Source organism: Cucurbita maxima, unplaced genomic scaffold, assembly GCF_002738345.1.
Source record: "Cucurbita maxima cultivar Rimu unplaced genomic scaffold, Cmax_1.0 Cma_Scf00002, whole genome shotgun sequence".
Taxonomy (NCBI): Eukaryota; Viridiplantae; Streptophyta; class Magnoliopsida; order Cucurbitales; family Cucurbitaceae; genus Cucurbita; species Cucurbita maxima.
This window is the reverse complement of record NW_019272018.1, coordinates 6,581,954-6,601,112: the sequence shown is the minus strand read 5'-3', so window position 1 is coordinate 6,601,112 and position 19,159 is coordinate 6,581,954. Positions and strand designations below refer to the sequence as shown.

Below are 19,159 nucleotides of genomic sequence, written 5' to 3'. Positions count from 1 at the left end.
ATTAAGATATTTTTATAATTTAAAAGTTTAATTAATCTAATTTTGAAGCTGTGAAATAAAAAAAGAAAAAATATAAAAGTGCCACGTGGGAGCCACGTAGGGCAAAGAGATGGGAGAAGTGGTAGCGCGAAAAGCAAAATTTGTACGTTGGCGGGTTTGATGTGTAAGAGAGAGGAGAAAGAAGTATGTTTCCATTTTATCCACTCTGCTATATTTCCCCCTCCCATGTCACGATAAGCCTTTCTGATGAAATTCATAATTCTTAGTTCTTTCCATTTCCAATTCCGTTTCTTTCTCTCTCGCCATTTTGTGTTCTTCCTCCTTCCCTCCCTTCAATCTCTCTGCCCCACTGTCACTTCTTTCTACTCTTCTGATTCGCATTTCTGATTCATCAGCTCCTCATTTTTGTTTTTACATTTTTTTGCCTAGACTATCTTTTGATTGTTTTTGTTATTTTTCCCCCCTTTGAAGACTTTTCCCCCTTGCCTGGGGTTTAATTGGCGGAAAGTAGTCGGGATTTTGTTTTTTTTTTTTTGCTCGCTAAATCTCGCTCTGCATTTGAATTGGTGAATTTTGGGTTGAATTCCGGAGGTTTTGGCTGTGATCCGACCTTTTAATTCTAAGATCTGCTCTGGTTCGCTGGTCAATATTGATCTGGTTAGTGTTTTATTCAGCAACGGGTTTGGATCCGATCCAGGAAGAAACAGCGCCATCCGATGGCGCTGTTCAGAAGGTTCTTTTACAGGAAGCCGCCGGATCGGCTTCTTGAGATATCCGAGAGAGTCTATGGTACGCTTCCTTACAATTTTCTTTTTCCCATCGAGATTTCGTGTTGTTTTTCATTTTATGCAGCTTCCCCCCAATGCTAAGCTATTGAAGAATGTTTACTCCTGGCGTCATTTGTTTACGTGCGTAGTTAGGCGATTGCTTATTTTTTCTAGCTTTATGCAAGCTCAATTCTCGATGATAATGGCCAATTGGGACAATGCTGTAATAAACCCTTGAAGTTTAGGTTTAGCTGCTTCGTAACGCAATAGTTCTGATGCAGACTATCGGGTGTACTTAATTTCTTCGGGATTTTATTTTTGCCCCGTACTCCTATTTCTCCTCGACCTGGGCTGTGGAATGTGACGGAAACAGCCTCCTATCCCCGTTGACACGCTTTTTCTCTCGCTCGCACTCATCGCTCTTAACGCGGTTGCCTGTCTGGTTATATCAAATACTCTATTAGAGGAGTAAGAATCTACATTGATTTATACCAATAAAAAATGGACGATTCCTGACTTCAACTAAATGATGCATGGTGCTAGAGAAATGTACAGTCACGATATTAATACTTTTGGGACATGAGTTGAAAGAAAGGTCCACTTCTTGAGGTGGTCGACCTCTTGCTTGCACAGATTTGAACTATGACAACTACATAATATTCTATTATGTTGTTCCTATATTTGTAGTTTCGTTTATCATAGGGGCCTTTGTACGTGACCTGAGAAGGTTCAAGGCTCAATCTGTTTATGAGTTCTTTATCTGTATCAATGCTTGTTCCATTAGTTTAGTAATGGCATTGTTATGAACAAGAGGCTAGTTTTGCTGCTCTGTGAACCTATTTCTTTTTTCTCGAAGGGAGCTGCTTACTGTTTGTGGTCCAATTGTCCCGTTCTTCTATTTATCTGACCGTCAAATTCATGCCACCAGAACCTAGTTGAATAACTGTTATATGGGAATGCCTTTTGTACCAGTTTGCAGAGTGGTGGCGTTACACCACTCTGTAATTGAGTTATGGTGATGGCTTTGGGTTGCAATCAGATATTCTCTTTTGGCTACCTATCAATATGGATATTTTGATAGCAACTTGTGAGATGGTTTTTAACAGTGGCACATGGTAACATGTTATGCTTATTATTTGTTTTCAGTGTTTGATTGTTGCTTCTCCCCGGAAGTGTTGGAAGAAGAAGAATATAAGGTCTACTTGGATGGCATTGTAGCACAGTTACAGAGCCACTTTCCTGATGCGTCTTTCATGGTTTTCAACTTCAGAGAAGGTGGTAAGCGAAGTCAAGTTTCTGATGTACTGAGTCAGTATGACATGACAGTTATGGACTATCCCCGGCAATATGAGGGATGTCCTTTATTGCCATTGGAGATGGTTCACCACTTCCTTCGATCAAGTGAAAGCTGGTTGTCGCTGCAGGGTCAACAGAATGTGTTATTGATGCATTGTGAAAGGGGGGGATGGCCTGTTCTTGCATTCATGCTAGCTGGTCTTCTGTTGTACAGAAAACAGTACAGTGGGGAGCAGAAGACTCTTGAAATGGTCTACAAGCAAGCTCCTAAGGAACTTCTCCATCTTTTATCTCCTTTAAACCCTCAGCCTTCCCAGCTGAGATATCTTCAATACATTTCCAGGAGAAACTTAGGTTCTAATTGGCCTCCAGCAGATACACCCCTAGTTTTGGATTGTTTAATACTTAGAGTTCTACCTCTTTTTGACGGGGGAAAAGGGTGTAGGCCTGTTGTGCGTGTCTATGGTCAAGACCCCTCAATACCGGCCGATAGAACTTCAAAGCTTTTATTTTCAACATCTATCAACAGAAAATATATCCGAAACTACCAACAGGTAATGACTCAGCAACACAAAATCTGAAAGCTGAAATTAACCAACATTTAAGTTTTCTTATTAATTGTTACCACAGGAAGAGTGTATGCTGGTGAAAGTTGATATTAATTGCCATATTCAAGGGGACGTAGTTGTTGAATGCATCCATTTGGATGAAGATCTAGTACACGAGGAGATGATGTTTAGAGTTATGTTTCACACAACATTTGTTAGATCAAATATTATAATGCTGAACCGTGATGAAGTTGATGTTTTATGGGATGCAAGGGACCAGCTCCCTAAGGACTTCAGAGTTGAGGTAAGTTGTTGGTCTTCTTTTGTGAATGCGCTTTTGTCAAGTTATAAACGTTAATACGAGATTGCATTTATGTCAGGCACTCTTTTTGGGTGCTGATGCTGATGTCGTTGTCCCCAATCTTACCACAACCTTTGATGATGATGATGAAGATGAAAATGAAGCTGGAGCTGCTTCTCCTGAAGAATTTTTTGAGGTTGAAGAGATTTTCAGTAATGCAATGGATGGGCAGGAAGCAAAGGGATCCAATCATCCTCAATTGATCAATCGTGCAGACCGTAAAGCAGATTGGAAGGAGGACTTTGATCCGCCTGCATTCCAAGATTGTGCAACGGATGATGGAAATCTCAAGCATGTGAAGAAATCAGATTTTGATGCAGTGAAGGACATTGCTGTGGATGATGTGAAGTACAAGCTGGATGAAAATATATATTCCGACCTTAATGCTGTTAAGGACATTGCTGTGGATGATGGGGATATGAATTCAAATTCCTTCCTGGTTGCTGCTGCTAATGTCTTGACTCATGTGAAAGCCCAGGGGTTGGTAGATGCCGCATATGGAAAAGTTGAAGATAATGAAGAAAAGGATGATGGAAGAGATGCTGCACCTGCGAAATTGGGAAACAAGGTTCTGCAGAAAAAGTTGAGTGCTGATGGTTCTAGACAAAAATCTGAAAAATTGCAAACACCAATCCCCAAGAAACTGCCTATTCCAAGTGGAAAACCTACCACTGATATGGTTTCAGCCAAACAGAAAGTCAAGCAACAAGAGACTCAAGGTTTTTCTGCAAAACAAGCAAAGCCGAATGCAGTTTCTAGGTGGATTCCTCCTAACAAAGGCTCTTATATGAACTCTATGCATGTTTCCTATCCTCCTTCAAGATATAACAGTGCCCCAGCTGCTTTGGCCAGTATTGCACCATCAAAGGATACAAGTGCAAATTCCAAAACAAAGGGTTCTGCCACCCTTGATTCTCTGGTTTCTACATATTTATTTAGTGAACGAAAAAATCAAAAAGTGGATTCTGCATGGTCTTCACACTCTGCACCTGGGGAACTCATGCTTGGCGCACCATCTCCAGTTGAGTCAATTGAGGAAGCAGATTCTTCCTCTGAAACTCCAAAACCATCACAAAGTGATTCACAACTTGAAGTAACACCTCCTCCCCTTCCCACAAAACCTCCATCTCCACATTTACCATCACTCCCCAGTGCAAATGCAATACCTCCTCCACCTCCTCCACCACCCCCATCCTTGCACCATATGGAGTCGACATACTCTGTTCCACCACTTTCTGTGTCTTTAGCACCACCACCCATTGCTAACTCATCAAAGGCAGTGACTCCCCCTCTCCCTCCCCCTCCTCCTCCATTCAGTAGGCAGAACAGTGAGATGCTTTTGCCCATTTCTTCTACACAGTCATCATGGGAGCAAAGATATTTTTCTGTTTCTAGTGTAAAGGTGGCTGGTTCTGTACCTCCTCCACCTGCACCCCCATCTCGACCTCGACCTCACTCTGTGGCCTTGCCATCTACATTAAAGAATATTGCAAGTATTCCTCGTGTACCTGTTGTATCTCCTCCTTCAGCATTTCTTTCATTGGCATATAAAGGTATATTGCTATCATCACCCCCACCTCCCCCTCTTTCTAGGATACATGAACTACTTGCTCCACCATCTTCACCACACCTGCCTGCTCCAATATATGGTGGTAAAACACCCCCACCTATTACTTCAGTTCATAGTGCACCCCCACCCCCACCCCCATTAATGCAAGGGGCACTTCCTTCACCATCTCCAGGGGAAGGAACTCCATCCCCACCCACGCATGGTGTATCTCCAACACTACCTTTATTACATGGAGCACCACAGCCTCCCCCACCACCTCCTCCCCCACCACCTTCAATTTATGGAGCACCTCCTCCTCCACCCCTTCCAATGTTTGGAGCACCCCCTCCTTTGATCCCTCCCATGCAAATGCAGAGGAGACCTCCTACACCTCCTCCTCCGCCTCCAATGCATGGGTCTCCTCCACCAATGAATGCAACTCCTCCACCACCACCGCCTCCCATACGTGGGGCTTCTCCACCACCCCCACCTCCACTAATGCATGTGGCTCCTCTACCATCGCCACCGCCACCAATGCTTGGGAATCCTCCTCCACCTCCACCTCCACCTCCACCTCCACCTCCACCAATGCACGGGAATCCTCCACCACCCCTGCCACCTCCACCAATGCATGGTGCTCCTCCACCACCCCCGCCACCTCCACCAATGCATGGGAATCCTCCACCACCCTCGCCACCTCCACCAATGCAAGGGAATCCTCCACCACCTACCCCTCCACCAATGTGTGGGGCTCCTCCACCCCCACCGCCACCCTCAGCCGGGTATGGTGGAGCCCCACCACCACCTCCCCCACCCGTGGGTGGTGGAGTCCCCGCACCCCCTCCACCACCCTGGGTTGGTGGAGCTCCCGCACCCCCTCCACCACCTGGGGGTGGTGGAGCTCCCCCACCCCCTCCACCACCTGGGGGTGGTGGAGCTCCTGCACCCCCTCCTCCTCCAGGTGGTCATGCTCCAGCCCCACCTGGACCTCCAGGTGGTGGACCTCCTCCACCTCCACCACTAGGTTCAAAAGGAGGAGCTGTTGCACCTCCTGACCCAAGAGGTTTGTCTGCTGGAAGGGGGCGTGGGCTAACACGCTCAGCTACTTCTGCACCTCGAAGGTCCTCCTTGAAGCCTCTACATTGGAGCAAGGTTACAAGAGCTCTGCAAGGGAGCTTATGGGAAGAACTACAGAGATATGGCGAGACTCAAATGTATTTTGAATTCTCTTTTTATGTATCTTGCCGATTTGAATTGAAATTAATCCAGTCTTCCAAGAGGATATTTCTCAGTACTTTTAATGATTTTATGCTGTTTGCTTCTTATTGGTGCTTCCTTTTCCTCCCTCTCCTCAGTGCATCAGAGTTTGATGTGACCGAGATAGAGACTCTCTTTTCTGCAACTGTTTCCAAACCTGCTGATGGAGGCAAATCTCGAAGGAAGTCTGCTGGATCCAAAACTGACAAAGTTCATCTGGTAATTTTATAGTTGAAGTACGTTGTTGGAATTTTCATTTTGATGACGGAAACTACAGGATTAACATGTATATAATCTCATCTGTCAATTATTATTGATTTTGAATCATTTGAAAACCTGATGCAATTCCCACTTGGAGTGGGAGAGTTTTACATTGGTTACATTGGTGCTTGGTATAGGTGCAACTTAAAGAGTTGTACCACGTAAATCAGTAGAAAAGTTAACTCAAACCAAATTGAAATAGTAGTTCACAATTTAGTATGACGAGCTTCAGTTCCTATACCTCCTCATATTTCGAAGTATCAGAGAATTCATTGAGTTTAGAAAATCACCACTTTGTCAAATGCGGAACAGAAATAAAAAGTTTCTTTCTTAAAAATTTATTAACCATCATAGCTTGATGTACAACTCTAATTCTTGGCAGACATCATAAATTCTGAATCTCATCTTTGGAGAACAACGTGATTTTTGCTAATTAAGTAGTACTTGGAACCTCCAAACGCTGAATGACCTTCAGAAATAAAGTGTCCTGTGAAATTTTCCAGTATCAGATTTAAGCAATTGTAACATCAATTTTTTGAAGGTTTCTTTTCAGATTCTGCATTCCTTAATGAAATTTGTTTTATTATGATCTAATATATTCTTTGAATGGCATTCAAAAATTATAATTTAGTTTGGGGTAGAGGTTTTTTTTTATTAACATACTTTTCAGAAGCTGCCATGTGTTCTATTGGATGTGCTGTATAACGAGAAAAAAACAATCATTAATTTCTTTTTTTTATGTTTCATTGACTCAGTGAATAAGTTAGCTGTGTATTATTGTTAAGAGCATGGTTATATGAGTCTTTAGCCAATACAATTTACACAAATTCTCTCTCAAAACTCTTGTACGATGTTAGATTGCATAGTCTCAAAGCAAAAAGTTGCATAGGATTTCTTGGGTTGTTTGGTTTTTTCTTTCAAATAAGACTAAGATCTGCAATTTGATTTACCACTTTGGTGTGTTGGACCGCCCTTTTCAAGAAGAGCTCTCCCACTTTGGAAAGTGTGCCATTTTTGCAAGTCCTTGTATGTTTTGAATTGAGAACTTTGGGTTGAATAAAAGAACATAAGATCATTATGTCTTTTATAAAGTGTTTAGAGTTCTTCTGCTGGTTGTATATGCGGATGGCTTTCTTATTACTATTGTTATTACTAGAGCTATGCTTAAGCTTTTAGGGGTCCTATGTATCATAGTTAATCTCATTCAAAGGACTTTGGATGTTGAATTAGTTTTTTTTTTTTTTTAATTTTTTTTTTGGGTTATATTTGGCCATAGAGGTGGTAGGAGTGGGAAAGGGATTCTTTTAGTACAAGGAAGTTTAGAGCACTCCAATTAAGCTTAATGTAGTTCACAAAAGAGGACAACTTATTTTTGGATATTGAGGAATTCTGGAAAGCCAAACTATCTCGTCCAGAAGTTGCTTATTCAAATAACATTATGTCAATACAAGATATCACAAATTACAGCTTGAAAGCTAGATCTTGACATGAAATCTTAAAGTTCATGTTATTGCTCCTTAGATGTTGATTGGGTATTGTTCGTAGGTCAACTTTGTATTGAATTTTTGTTTAGGGTAATTTATTATAGTAGAAAAGAAAGAAGTAAAATGTTCTCTCACGTGTGGGTGCAAAATCAGAATAAAGAGCTATGACACAATTTGTGTGTGAAGTTACAAAATCAGAATAAAGAGCTATGACACATTTGTGCGTGAAGTTACAAAATCAGAATAAAGAGCTACAACACAATTTGTGTGTGAAGTTATGTTGATACACTAACTTTAGACTGGGTTAGATTTCAATATCACAATTTAGTCAAACTGCAGAGTGACAAGTGAGCTTTTTTTCTAATTGCCTCCAATATGATATTTCATAAGCGAATCATGTTTATTGTCATTATGTTAAACCACAAGATATATGAAACTGAAAAAATAGGTTAAGATGTTGCTACCAAGTCTCTAAATAAAGCATGAATTGAATTTCTGGTCGTAATTTGTGGCATGATTAACATATATACTCCAGCATAAGGGGGATTTATTAGTTGAATTTTAAATACCATGGTTATAGGTTTTGTCACTTAGTATAGTGTCTTTATTGTGTTTTAACACTTTTTTAGGAGAAGGGTCCCATATGTTTGGGGTTATATTATACAGTATTTAGGGAATGAGCTTTCTCCCATTTTATTTGCTGTTAGTTTACATTGTATAGTTGGTGGATCACTATTTCATCCAAATTCATCTACTTTTTTCATAATGGACTTTTTGTTCACAGATGTCAACATAACAATCCCGTCCTCATTGATAGAAATGGACTTGGAAAAGGTTTACTTATTTACGATGGATGCCTACATGGATCACTGGAAAGAAATAACGTTAATAGACTTAATATCTGCTGAATCATATTTCTCACCGTTGCTGGTTGAACTCTTATGCTGCTAGATATTTTTTGTCTGGGGGGGGTGGGGGGTTGAAATTAAAATTTTGAATACATTTATATTTTTTGTAGATTGACCTCAGAAGAGCTAACAACACTGAAATTATGCTCACCAAAGTAAAGATGCCACTTCCTGATATGATGGTAAGATGATCGGACCAACTTTTTATTTCTAACACACCTATGCATCAACTGAAACCATCCTTTACTCTTGTTACTAGGTTTTCATGGTATGTTTGAAACCATCTACACAAAGGCGTTGAATATTGTACATGCTTAATACCTTAATTTCGTTCTATAAACATGATGACTAACGTTTCTTTTCACTTTTCATGAGTCTAGCACATGTAGAAATTATTTCGACTTTTGTCATAATTGTTTTTCATGTCACACATTGACCTTTTACAACCAATATTAGATAATTTTGTCAAATTTTCTAGGAGCAAGCTTAAGTTCTATTGGGCTTGTAGTCGTACAATATGTTAGCTGATAATTCAAATCCTGGGTAGTAGGAGAGATGGTGGAATTCATATAATCCTTAAATATTCCGCTTGTTTCAGCTGATTCCAATTCCTGGGCTCTTACTTGACCAAATGGCCAAACTATCTGCACCCTGCAACGATTGGAGACTGGACTGATCATAGTTTAGGGGATAAAAATTGACTGACCTACAAAAGCTATTTCTATCTCATACCATCACATCTTTCATTGCAAGCTATAAAAGGTATTTTGTGAACTTCGAGTTCGAAACTTGAACACGCTAGGATGATCAACATTCCTTGCCTGAAAAACACCTGTCCTCATTATAACTGTTACAAATACCATTTCTTAATTAAGCCCGAATAGACTGCTCAAGACAATGTATCACCTTCACTTGACAACTGGAAGTTTGAAATATATCACAATAAGAATGTATTACTGTTCTAATATGAATTTTAACAAAATGAAAATTTTGAATATGAAAAACTGTAAGATTACTAGGTTGAGCGCACACATAATATTAAGTTTTAATCTTGCCCTTGTGAACAGATGTTCTGAGGAGGATAGTGCTAAGTTGGAGATATTGAGTTGATAAATACACTTTCTTTTTTTATTTTACAAATACTTGTTTTTGGCGTTAGTCATGTAATTTTTTTTTTTTTTTTTTTTTTTTTTTTGATAATGGTGATCGTAATTGATGAAAAGTTTAGCTTTTAATGTATGATATCTCAGGCTGCAGTGCTAGCAATGGATGAATCAGTATTAGACGTTGATCAGGTGGAAAATCTCATAAAGTTTTGTCCTACGAAGGAGGAGATGGAACTTCTTAAGGTGAACTTCTTAATATTTGAAATTAGAGGCTGATGGAAGAATTAAACTTGACTATGAGCATTTTTTCATAGTTTCTCAGAATACTAATTATTCTGTAGTGACATATCCTGTACTCTTAATTTTCTTCGTCTTTTTATCATTTCTTTTGACAAATTTATTGTTTTCTATCTAGGGATACACTGGTGATAAGGATAACCTTGGAAAGTGTGAACAGGTATTCTGTTTGCTTTGTTGAACATGATAAATTACTTGATACAGCCGTGAAATCTGTTGGACTAATCGTTTCCATGTAATGGTGACACCTAAAAATATTAACTTGCTGTTGCATTTTCCTGGTATTGATTTCGTGAAGTGTTCAATATGATTGACCACTTGTCAAATAATTCATGTCATCTAGTAGGGTAAAAAATGCAAAAGCATCTTTTGTAGTTAAAGACGTTTGATACTTGGGAGCCATTTATTTTACATAATAATTCGACCTTATTGTTTAACAAATGTAAAATCAGGAAAACAAATGTAAAAAATGTAAGTGGTTTCCTTGGACGGGGGAGGGCCCCTGGCCTTTTGGCCGTCTTTCCAGTTTTTGTTTATAATATATTCGATGTCTCTTAAAGAAAATATATAAATAAAATTTTCACCTGTCTCATGTGGGGTTAAGGATGTTCATGGGACAAGGACATGATAGTTTTCTCTATGTCCCAACAAAATTTTCCGTTAAACTCTGCTGGGATTTGATAGAAATTTCTAGCTAGGAATTGCAGGGGTTGGGTTCGTTGTGGAGCATTATTTCTTGTTTAGTGTTTCTTAATTTTTTAATTTTTTTTAAAATTTCAATTAAATTAAATGAAATCTTTTGGATTTTTTCTTTCCCAATTAAATAGTTAATTCTCCATAAAATTCTTCCTTTTAAATGTTTCTCCACAGGAAATTTCTATTAAAGAGAAAACTCTTAAACATTCTAATAGAATCAAAATTATATTCCATATCAAATTATCCAATTATCCATGCATGTTGTTCAAATGTTCACTTACATAGTTCAAACCTATCAAATTAACGAAGTCATTAAACAATAAAACTTCAGAATATGTATGTATAAATATATAATCAAAAGAGGCAAACTAACCCGTTCCCATTCCCATTTAGCTCCTGGGGAATATTTTCCCTCCACTCAATTCCCACAGGCCGTTCCTGGGGGTATATGTTGCACTCTCTCTCTCTTTTCCTTGTAATTTTTTTTATAAGTTTGGTGTAGTTTTAAATTTCAGTCTCGACTTCTGTTTTAAGATTATTTGTTAAAGCTTCTAGGATTGATTTGAATAGCTCACACTGCCTTCTTGCTTAAATCTCGTAAATCATAAGATATTGGTTTGCCATTCAGTGTCAATGTGATGTTCCACATTGGTTGGGGAGGAGAACAAATCACCATTTATAAGGGTGTGGAAACCTTCTCCTACCAGACGCATTTTAAAGTTTTGAGGGGAAGCCCGAAAGGGAAAGCCCAAAGAGGACAATATCTGCTAGCGGTGGATCTGGGTCGTTACAGTCAATGAGAAATCATATTCTGAAATTTCTTTCGTTGTCTAACATCTAACTTATTGCTTTATCTGATTATAATGGTTAAAATCTATTTATTTACTTTGTTAGGATTTGACTTATTCAATGTCTGATTATCATTGTTCGAAGCAATTTATTTATTTTGATTTATCTTGTGTATCAGTATTTTTTGGAGCTGATGAAAGTGCCTCGGGTAGAGTCAAAGATGAAAGTGTTTTCTTTTAAGATTCAGTTCGGCTCTCAGGTTTGGTGGTATCATCAATTTAAACTAATTTTGTTGTTTCATTATTTCTAGATTATTGAATTACATCTTTTACCTGGCATCTTTGGTTTCCATCTGCAGTTATCAGAATTTAAGAAGAGTTTGAATACTGTCAACTCGGCTTGTCATGAGGTTGTTACTGCTGAGAATAAAATCCTGCCGTAGTTTTGGTTTGGCACTTCAACCTTTTCGTGCTTTAAACCTTCTAAAATTAACTATTACTACTTTGTAGGTTAGGAATTCTGCCAAACTGAAGGAGATTATGAAGAAAATTCTTTATCTGGGGAATACACTGAATCAAGGAACGGCGAGGGGTAAGCTCTTGATTACTTGGGGTAATTGGAATGTGCTGTTCATATGGAAAAGTCATCTTTAGCTATTTTCATCTATTTTGAAACCTAGGTTGGAAGGAAAGGAAATAGGAGCGTAAATTCAATATAAATGCCAATACTTTATGAGAAATCCTCTGTGGTGTGAAATTATTATTTGATCAGGAAAAACTTAAGTTTTATAGTCTCATGGGACAATGACGAAAGGTGCTAAAATAATGTATCACTTATATTACCATTATGATTTGTGCATTTATTGGTTGATGATTGGTCTATTTCCTGATCCATCGCATAGGAATGACTTATCTTTGTTTCTAAGGAACCTAAAACAATGAAAGTATTGAAAAAGAAACACTATTTTTAATCTTGCTGCTGCTCGGTGGTGGTATATGCAAGTATACTTCTTCTTACTCTTCCTTTTTTTTTTTTTTCAATTTCTAATCTTAAATTAAACTCATGACCTGTTCAATGAATGGCTAATTTCAGTAGCTCATCCTACTCTGGTTGAATGCTTGCATGATACTGTCTCATCATTCATCTCCCCAAAACTTCATGGCAATTTTGAAGGGTTTTATATATTGGACGTCTTGTACTTTGTTCATTCATTTCTTGTTTTTTTTAGTTAAAAAACCTATTAAAATATGAGCTTACAGGTTCTGCAGTTGGCTTCAAGTTGGACAGTCTTTTAAAGCTTGCTGATACACGTGCTTCTAATAATAAGATGACGCTCATGCATTATCTTTGCAAGGTTTTCCTTCTGATTATACCTTTACTTAAATATGCTGCGCTAATTGGCTATTTGTGCAATTCACTTCATGGTTAATTAGAGGAGTTATACGTGGATTATACTTTCACATATTACATAATATGTAGATATATTAGTGATGCATATCTAGCTTGTTCCCTGTTCATAGTGAGAAATGTCTGTATAAGCACTGAAGCTGGTCAAATTAACAAGCTATACTTTTTTCCCTCACGATACTTTCATTAATAGGAAGATAAGTATAAATTGCAGGCGAAGAGGAGAGGAAGAACCACAAAAAAGTGAGAACTGTTCAACCCTTGTCGAAGATGTACAAGAGACCCATACCCCTAGCCCCCCAAAAGATCCTTCAAAGAGATTTTTCAAATGTGCCTGCTCGAGTAGTGATAGGAGATGAAAATCTGCATACGAACTGCCATTTATGTTGACATATTAGAGTGTAAATGTGCTCGATAAACCAAAAATGTTAAAACGTGATGAGTGGTAGTCTTAAAGGGAAGGCAATAGATAGACTTCAACACATTGGGTTAAGGAAAATGATACCTAAAAGCATGAAGCTATCAAGACGTCTGAAAAAGTTTTAGTATATTGCTCTAGAGGGCCTCTGGTCATCATGCATGCTGTTCCGATGTAAAGAGATGAATGAGAATCAGATTTCATGGTTTGAGTACTACGTTCCTAGATCTTTTATCAGTTTGTTGCATCTCTGGAAGGAGATAAACCCTACTATACTTCAGCTAAAAGTTGGATTGCAATCTCTAATTTGTTAGGTCCTTGCTTCGAAGACACCAGCTCTTCTTAAATTTCATTTGGACCTGGGTAGCCTAGAGGCAGCAACCAAGGTACAAACCTTTGTTTTTCTCCATTACTCTGTTGGTTTTTGTTATGGATATCCTTACATATATATATTTATAAGAAATAGAAAAATTCACAAGGATAATGTAATATTCAAACCATTCCAAGAAATTTTCAAATTGCATTCAATTTAGGTAATACTAGTAGAACACAAACCTTAGAGAAACCCCACAAAGAAGCGTTATCAGTAATGGCCTCCCAGTCTTCCTCCTACCTCATTGTTTCTGAAGAATTTTTCTTTTCCTTTGCTCCTAAGGAATTTTCTTCTCTTTGTTTCTGATGTATTTTCTTTTCCCTTCCATCCAAGCATACGAAAGATTGTTTAAATAGTAATACATCATTGGTCCTTGGTTTTTGTTAACATCATATTTTCCTCTCTGTAAGATACAATTGAAGTCTTTAGCGGAAGAAATGCAAGCTATAATTAAGGGGTTAGAAAAGGTCAGGCAGGAATTTGTTGCTTCTGAAAATGATGGCCCAGTCTCTGAAATTTTTCGAAAGGTACATCTGCCCTTTCATATGTTTTTCCCAAGAACTTTTCTGCACTTTTATTCTTCCATAGTGATTCTAACTTGATTCTATTTTCTTTTATTCTTCCATAGTCATATGTCTCTGGAGTATTTTCTAGTAACATGCATTGCCCTATATTGATTTACTTTAAAAGGATAATTACAGTAAAATCATGTTTTCATTTGCCCCATGAAAGAATTAATCATACATAAAAACTTCACTTCAGAAATTTGTTTAATCACACTTTAGACTGTGAAATTGAACCTGGCAATCATGTATTTGAACTATCTAGTTATTTGTATAAGTTATAAAATAGTCGGGAAAAAGACCAATTATTTGCAATCTCCACTGAATTTGAAGTATCTCAGTAAAAAGAATTGGATTCACAATGATTAACATCTCACTTTTTACCCACAAACCTCCAATTCGGAAAACCTTTTGATGCAGATCCGGACCATACTATAGCGACCTATGACGTGAATGTCTTAAATAGAAAAAACCAATGTCATGGTAAAACTTGATATCTCAACCAATAAAAATCTTGTCATGTTATCATGCGCTTTTTTGCTTCATTTTTGGTCTTGTTCAACTGCTCAATACAAAAACAATAGTTTCTTCACTTTGAATAGTTGTGAAATTTTATTTGGCTTCTTGACAACCCGTTTCTTTCTTTCTGTGCTATATTGTCCTAAAACTAGACGCTGAAAGAATTTATTGCTATTGCTGAGACAGAAAACCAATTATTTGCAATCTCCACTGAGTTTGAAGTATCACAGAGAGAATTGGATTCACAACGATCAACATCTCACTTTTTACCCACAAACTTCCAATTCGAAAAACTCCTCATGCAGACCTTTTGATGCAGATCCGAACCATACTTCACCAATCTATGACGTGAATATCTTAAATAAGAAAAACCAATGTCATGCTAAAATTTGATGCATTTTCTTAATCATTTTTTGGTGTTGTCAAACTGCTCAAGACAAAAACAATAGTTTCTTTATTTTGAATAGAAATTTTATTTGGAACCCTGAAAACCTTTTTTTTTCTCTACTTTTTTGTCCTAAAATTAGACGTTGAAAGAATTCATTGCTACTGCTGAGACAGAGGCGGCGTCGGTGACAAATCTGTACTCTGTTGTGGTAATTTTCTAGATCGAACTACCATTTAGAGTATTATTAAATGATGGCAGGTAAAGGAAGCAATCTCATCTTATTTTTCATTCTGTCCTTTGGTGGACAGGGTAGAAATGCAGACGCACTTGCATTATATTTTGGTGAGGACCCGGCTCGTTGTCCATTTGAGCAGGGTACGCTATGTTCCTTATGGTTGCACTTCTATTTTCTCACTACATGTTGATATGAAAATATTTGAATCAAGTTACTCCTCTGTTCTTCCAAGTTTCTGTTTTCTCGTTAATAATTCTGCACCTAATCATTATTATCATGTGTGCTTGATGAATAGTCAATTTCTTTCCTCTCTTGAGAAGCTGGGTCACTTTGTGTTTAATATTCTTTGGCTGGGAAATTATGTAAACTGGACTTTGTTTTGTTATCCAAAGTTTTTTGTAGTTTTCCCATTCCCTCCTTATCTAGTTTTCATGAAAATGGTTGGATGAAGAGATGTTGAATCATGACCTTGAGTTTGTGATAACATTGTTATTCATGGTACTTGCATGTCCTTGTTTTCAACTTCAAACTGTTTGGATCGTACAATTATGTAATGCTCGAGGGATTGATGTTGATTCTTTTTATTCTTACTCTGTGATATTTACTTGGCTAATTCTACACCAATTGGGCTGCAGTTATAGTGACATTGTTGAACTTTATGAGATTATTTCGGAAAGCCCACGAAGAGAACTGCAAACAGGCTGAATTGGAAAAGAAAAAATCCGATAAGGATGCTGAAATGGAGAATGCCAAAGGAATTAGCCTTACGAAGAAGAGCGTGAAATAGGTGATATACTTGAGTTCTCCTTAGCATGGGAGATTGAGCTCTCATCCTACATCGACGACTCGGTTGTCACCTTGCAGCCAAGGGGAAACATGCCGTGTGACCAGCTCCGAAACACGTCCAATTGAGATTTTTTCTGCAGTGCTAAAACCTCAGATTGACTCGGATATGAACTAAATGGGATGTTTATCAATGCCTGCAGAACTTTGAGTTGGCCAAATTGTTTATTCGTGCATATTTGACCGGCTGCTGCTTGAATCAACAAAACCACGCCCCAACTCAACTGATCAAGGTCAATCATGGAGATATATTGGGTGCTGACTATCTTCGCGAAGCAAAGGTGTCCTCTGTGCTGGTAGCTGCAATCCTGAATTATGGGTTGGCTCCTCCAGCAGAATTTTTCAGACTCAGAAGAGTATTTTCAGTCCTAGATGAGTCTTTTGATTAAAGTAGGTGATTTGGTTTCGGCTTTGACAAAGCATTTGGCATAAATTTTTTGGGCAGAGAACAAATGCGTCGGAATTGCATCCTTGAAGCAGTCCAGCCGTTCCACGAAACCGTGTACAGAGCCTCTCTAACCATTCCATACTCTAGAATGTAAAATTTTTCTTTTGTTTGATGTAACATGAAAGTAGTTTCTTATCAGTAGATTTTTTTTTTTACTCAAACCCGTCGTAGTTGACGATGTTGTGCAGATTCATAGAGGGTAATTAGAAGACGGGTTTTCCCCACTGTAGTTGTAACATAAATTGAAAATATAGGCCACGTTTGAAATCTGTCGTTTCTCTTCAAAGTTGTAACATAAGTTAAAAGTCATTCATGAAAATCATCCATTTGTTGTCCTGATTTGGCTCCCTGCATTACTATATTGGGAAGAACTGTAAGTCCACATGCATGGTGTGACTTGCATTATTCCTTGATTGTTGTCCTTAGCGGAATCTTTGAGACAAGCATTGTCCACTAGAGCTTATGATTAAAGGCTCAAAACAAGAATTGGGTCAAGTGCTTGAAAAATTTGGTGGCTTTCGTAGCACTTGCTGGAGATATGTGGTGCCAAATATGCAATTATTTCATAGCATTTATTAAAGCCGTCTCTTTCAGGGGTTTATTAAAGCCGCCGTAAGATGTACTCTACTCGTCGTGAGACCAAACAGGTGCTTTAACTTAGTAGCTGTCTTCACCATTTTATGGCACCTTTTGTTTTGTTTCTTTAATTAGTTCTCATCCGCCTGAACATTTCTACTTTCTATTTGGGGATTTTGCTTCTCGACTCAAAGATTGAAATATGGGAAGAAACGTCGTCCTTTCAGACTTAATCGAAGTAAGTGTTCTAGTCACTATCATGTCACCACCAGGTCTCACATGATTAGAGAGGAAAACAAAACATTTTTTATAAAGGTGTGGAAACCTCTTCCTAATAGACACGTTTTAGAATCGTGAAGTTTACGGTGATACGGACCAAAGCAAACAATGTCTACTAATGGTGGGTTTGGACGGTTACAAATGGTACCAAAACTAGATACATTAAAATTTGTTAGCGGTAGACTTGAGCTGTTACAAATAATATGAGAGTCAAAAGAATGTTGATTTTCATCCAACATTCATAGTTTTGAAACCTTTACGTGACTTTTAGTAGAAAGAGTAAGCATCTAGGGTAAATTTTTCCATTAAAATAGACAGTAACACAACCAAAGGTACTAAAACCCAAACCCACATAGATAAAAGCTTTCAAATATCATGAAAGATAAGGTTATTTACAGCTTGAAAGAAATAGGAATTGGAATGCAGTTTTGTTTTTGTTTGCTCAAGCAAGTTCACGAGTTGCAGACTCCCCATAGAGTAAAACTTATGAAGAGAGTCTCTGTTTCAATTCAATTTCAATGGGCCTGAAACCATCTCTCTCATGGAACTTCTTCAAACCCCTTCCAATGGAGGCCATCCACCGTCACTCTCCTTTTCACCAACATCCATCCAACAACAAACACACCTCTTCCTTTCCAGACACATTCCATAACCCATTCTGTAACTTTTGAAGAACATGGTGTTAACAATGGCGTCAAGTACCACAAAAACAGAGTACAAATACGCCACAAACATTCCTTCCACCACCATCCAAGCCCCCAATCTCTCCCTTGAATGGTAACCTCCCACTATTCTGTACTGGAACAGAGCTTCAATGCCTGCCATACCCATATTGAAAGGCAGCGCCACCAACAGCGCCGTCGCGCTTCTCCCCTGAATCAAAACCCAAGCCTTAAGAATCGCCATGAATCCCCCTTTCCTCTCCATCCCCGACAACACCGATGCCAAATTACAGATTATGATGGCTTTAGCAATCGCTATTGAATACAAAAAAGCCCCCAAAACTGATACCCACATGATCCAATTGGGGGAGAAGAACCCAAATCCCTGGAGGCAATTGAAGGCGAAAAACAGCAGGAAAAACACTGTTGCATTGACAGAGACGAAGACGAACGAAATGCAGACATGGGTCACAAGGAGGGGATTGAAAAGCGACATAATCGAAGAAAAAGACGGCTCCAAACTGGGTTTCTGCTGATTCAAAGCTTGAATTACACAGGCTTTTGAAATCAAAAGGAAAGTCAGAGAAAAGGGTAGAGAATAAATGGAGGAAACAACCGTTTGAGAGAGCTTCTGAATGAGAATTGTGAAGAATTTTGAAGATATGGGGAACCCAGCAGCATCAAACAGAGCCCTGAAATGATCAAAAGCAGAGGAAAAAAGAGAAGAAGAAGGAAGAACAGTTTGTGAAAGAAGAACAGATGTTGCATACGGAAACGCAAGAACAGCCGCAATTGAGGTGAAGAACTGATAATTCAGAAGAAAACTGTAAACCGATCTTCTGAGGAGCTTTCTTGAATCCTCCATTAGAAGAACTTGAATCAAAACGATGGGTTTGGGGCTATGAATCCAAAGGGTTGTTTGGTTATAATGAAGAAGCTGTTGATTCCTCCATATCTAACCAAGCAACCGCAAGAGGATGAGGAAAAAGTTAAGGGTTTGATATTTGCTTCCTCATTCAATTTTGATCTCTTTCTTTTAATTGCTTCTAATCCACTCTTTTTCCACTAATACTCATACTTAACCTAACCTCCAACAGAGATTGATTACCTAATGCTTCTTCATCTATCA

The 19,159-nt window shown here is 38.3% G+C and overlaps 2 protein-coding genes across 8 annotated transcripts; one reads left to right on the top strand and one right to left on the bottom strand.

Annotated features, from left to right (window-relative positions):
• The first annotated feature begins 167 nt into the window (after positions 1-167).
• On the top strand, positions 168-16,849 carry LOC111470798 (formin-like protein 20). Of its 7 annotated transcripts, none has more exons than XM_023116425.1 (17): positions 168-789; positions 1,914-2,617; positions 2,694-2,915; positions 2,992-5,735; positions 5,877-5,997; positions 8,542-8,613; positions 9,682-9,780; positions 9,953-9,994; positions 11,498-11,578; positions 11,678-11,728; positions 11,829-11,910; positions 12,579-12,673; positions 13,459-13,530; positions 13,928-14,044; positions 15,127-15,195; positions 15,296-15,362; positions 15,858-16,849. In XM_023116425.1, the coding sequence occupies exons 1-17, from the start codon at positions 717-719 to the stop codon at positions 16,007-16,009; spliced, it is 4,863 nt and encodes a 1,620-aa protein (XP_022972193.1). In that variant the 5' UTR covers positions 168-716; the 3' UTR covers positions 16,010-16,849. The 7 variants fall into 7 exon arrangements, 4 of the variants coding, with proteins under 4 accessions (XP_022972193.1, XP_022972210.1, XP_022972201.1 ...); XM_023116442.1 differs by having other exon boundaries at positions 717-789; positions 15,301-15,362; positions 15,858-15,936; XM_023116433.1 differs by lacking the exons at positions 15,127-15,195; positions 15,296-15,362; positions 15,858-16,849 and adding an exon at positions 14,146-14,892 and having other exon boundaries at positions 717-789.
• Positions 16,850-17,920: 1,071 nt separating this feature from the next.
• On the bottom strand, positions 17,921-18,895 carry LOC111497402. Its single transcript, XM_023148190.1, has one exon. It carries the CDS (start codon positions 18,893-18,895, stop codon positions 17,921-17,923), a length of 975 nt encoding a protein of 324 aa, XP_023003958.1.
• Between the last annotated feature and the right edge of the window lie 264 nt (positions 18,896-19,159).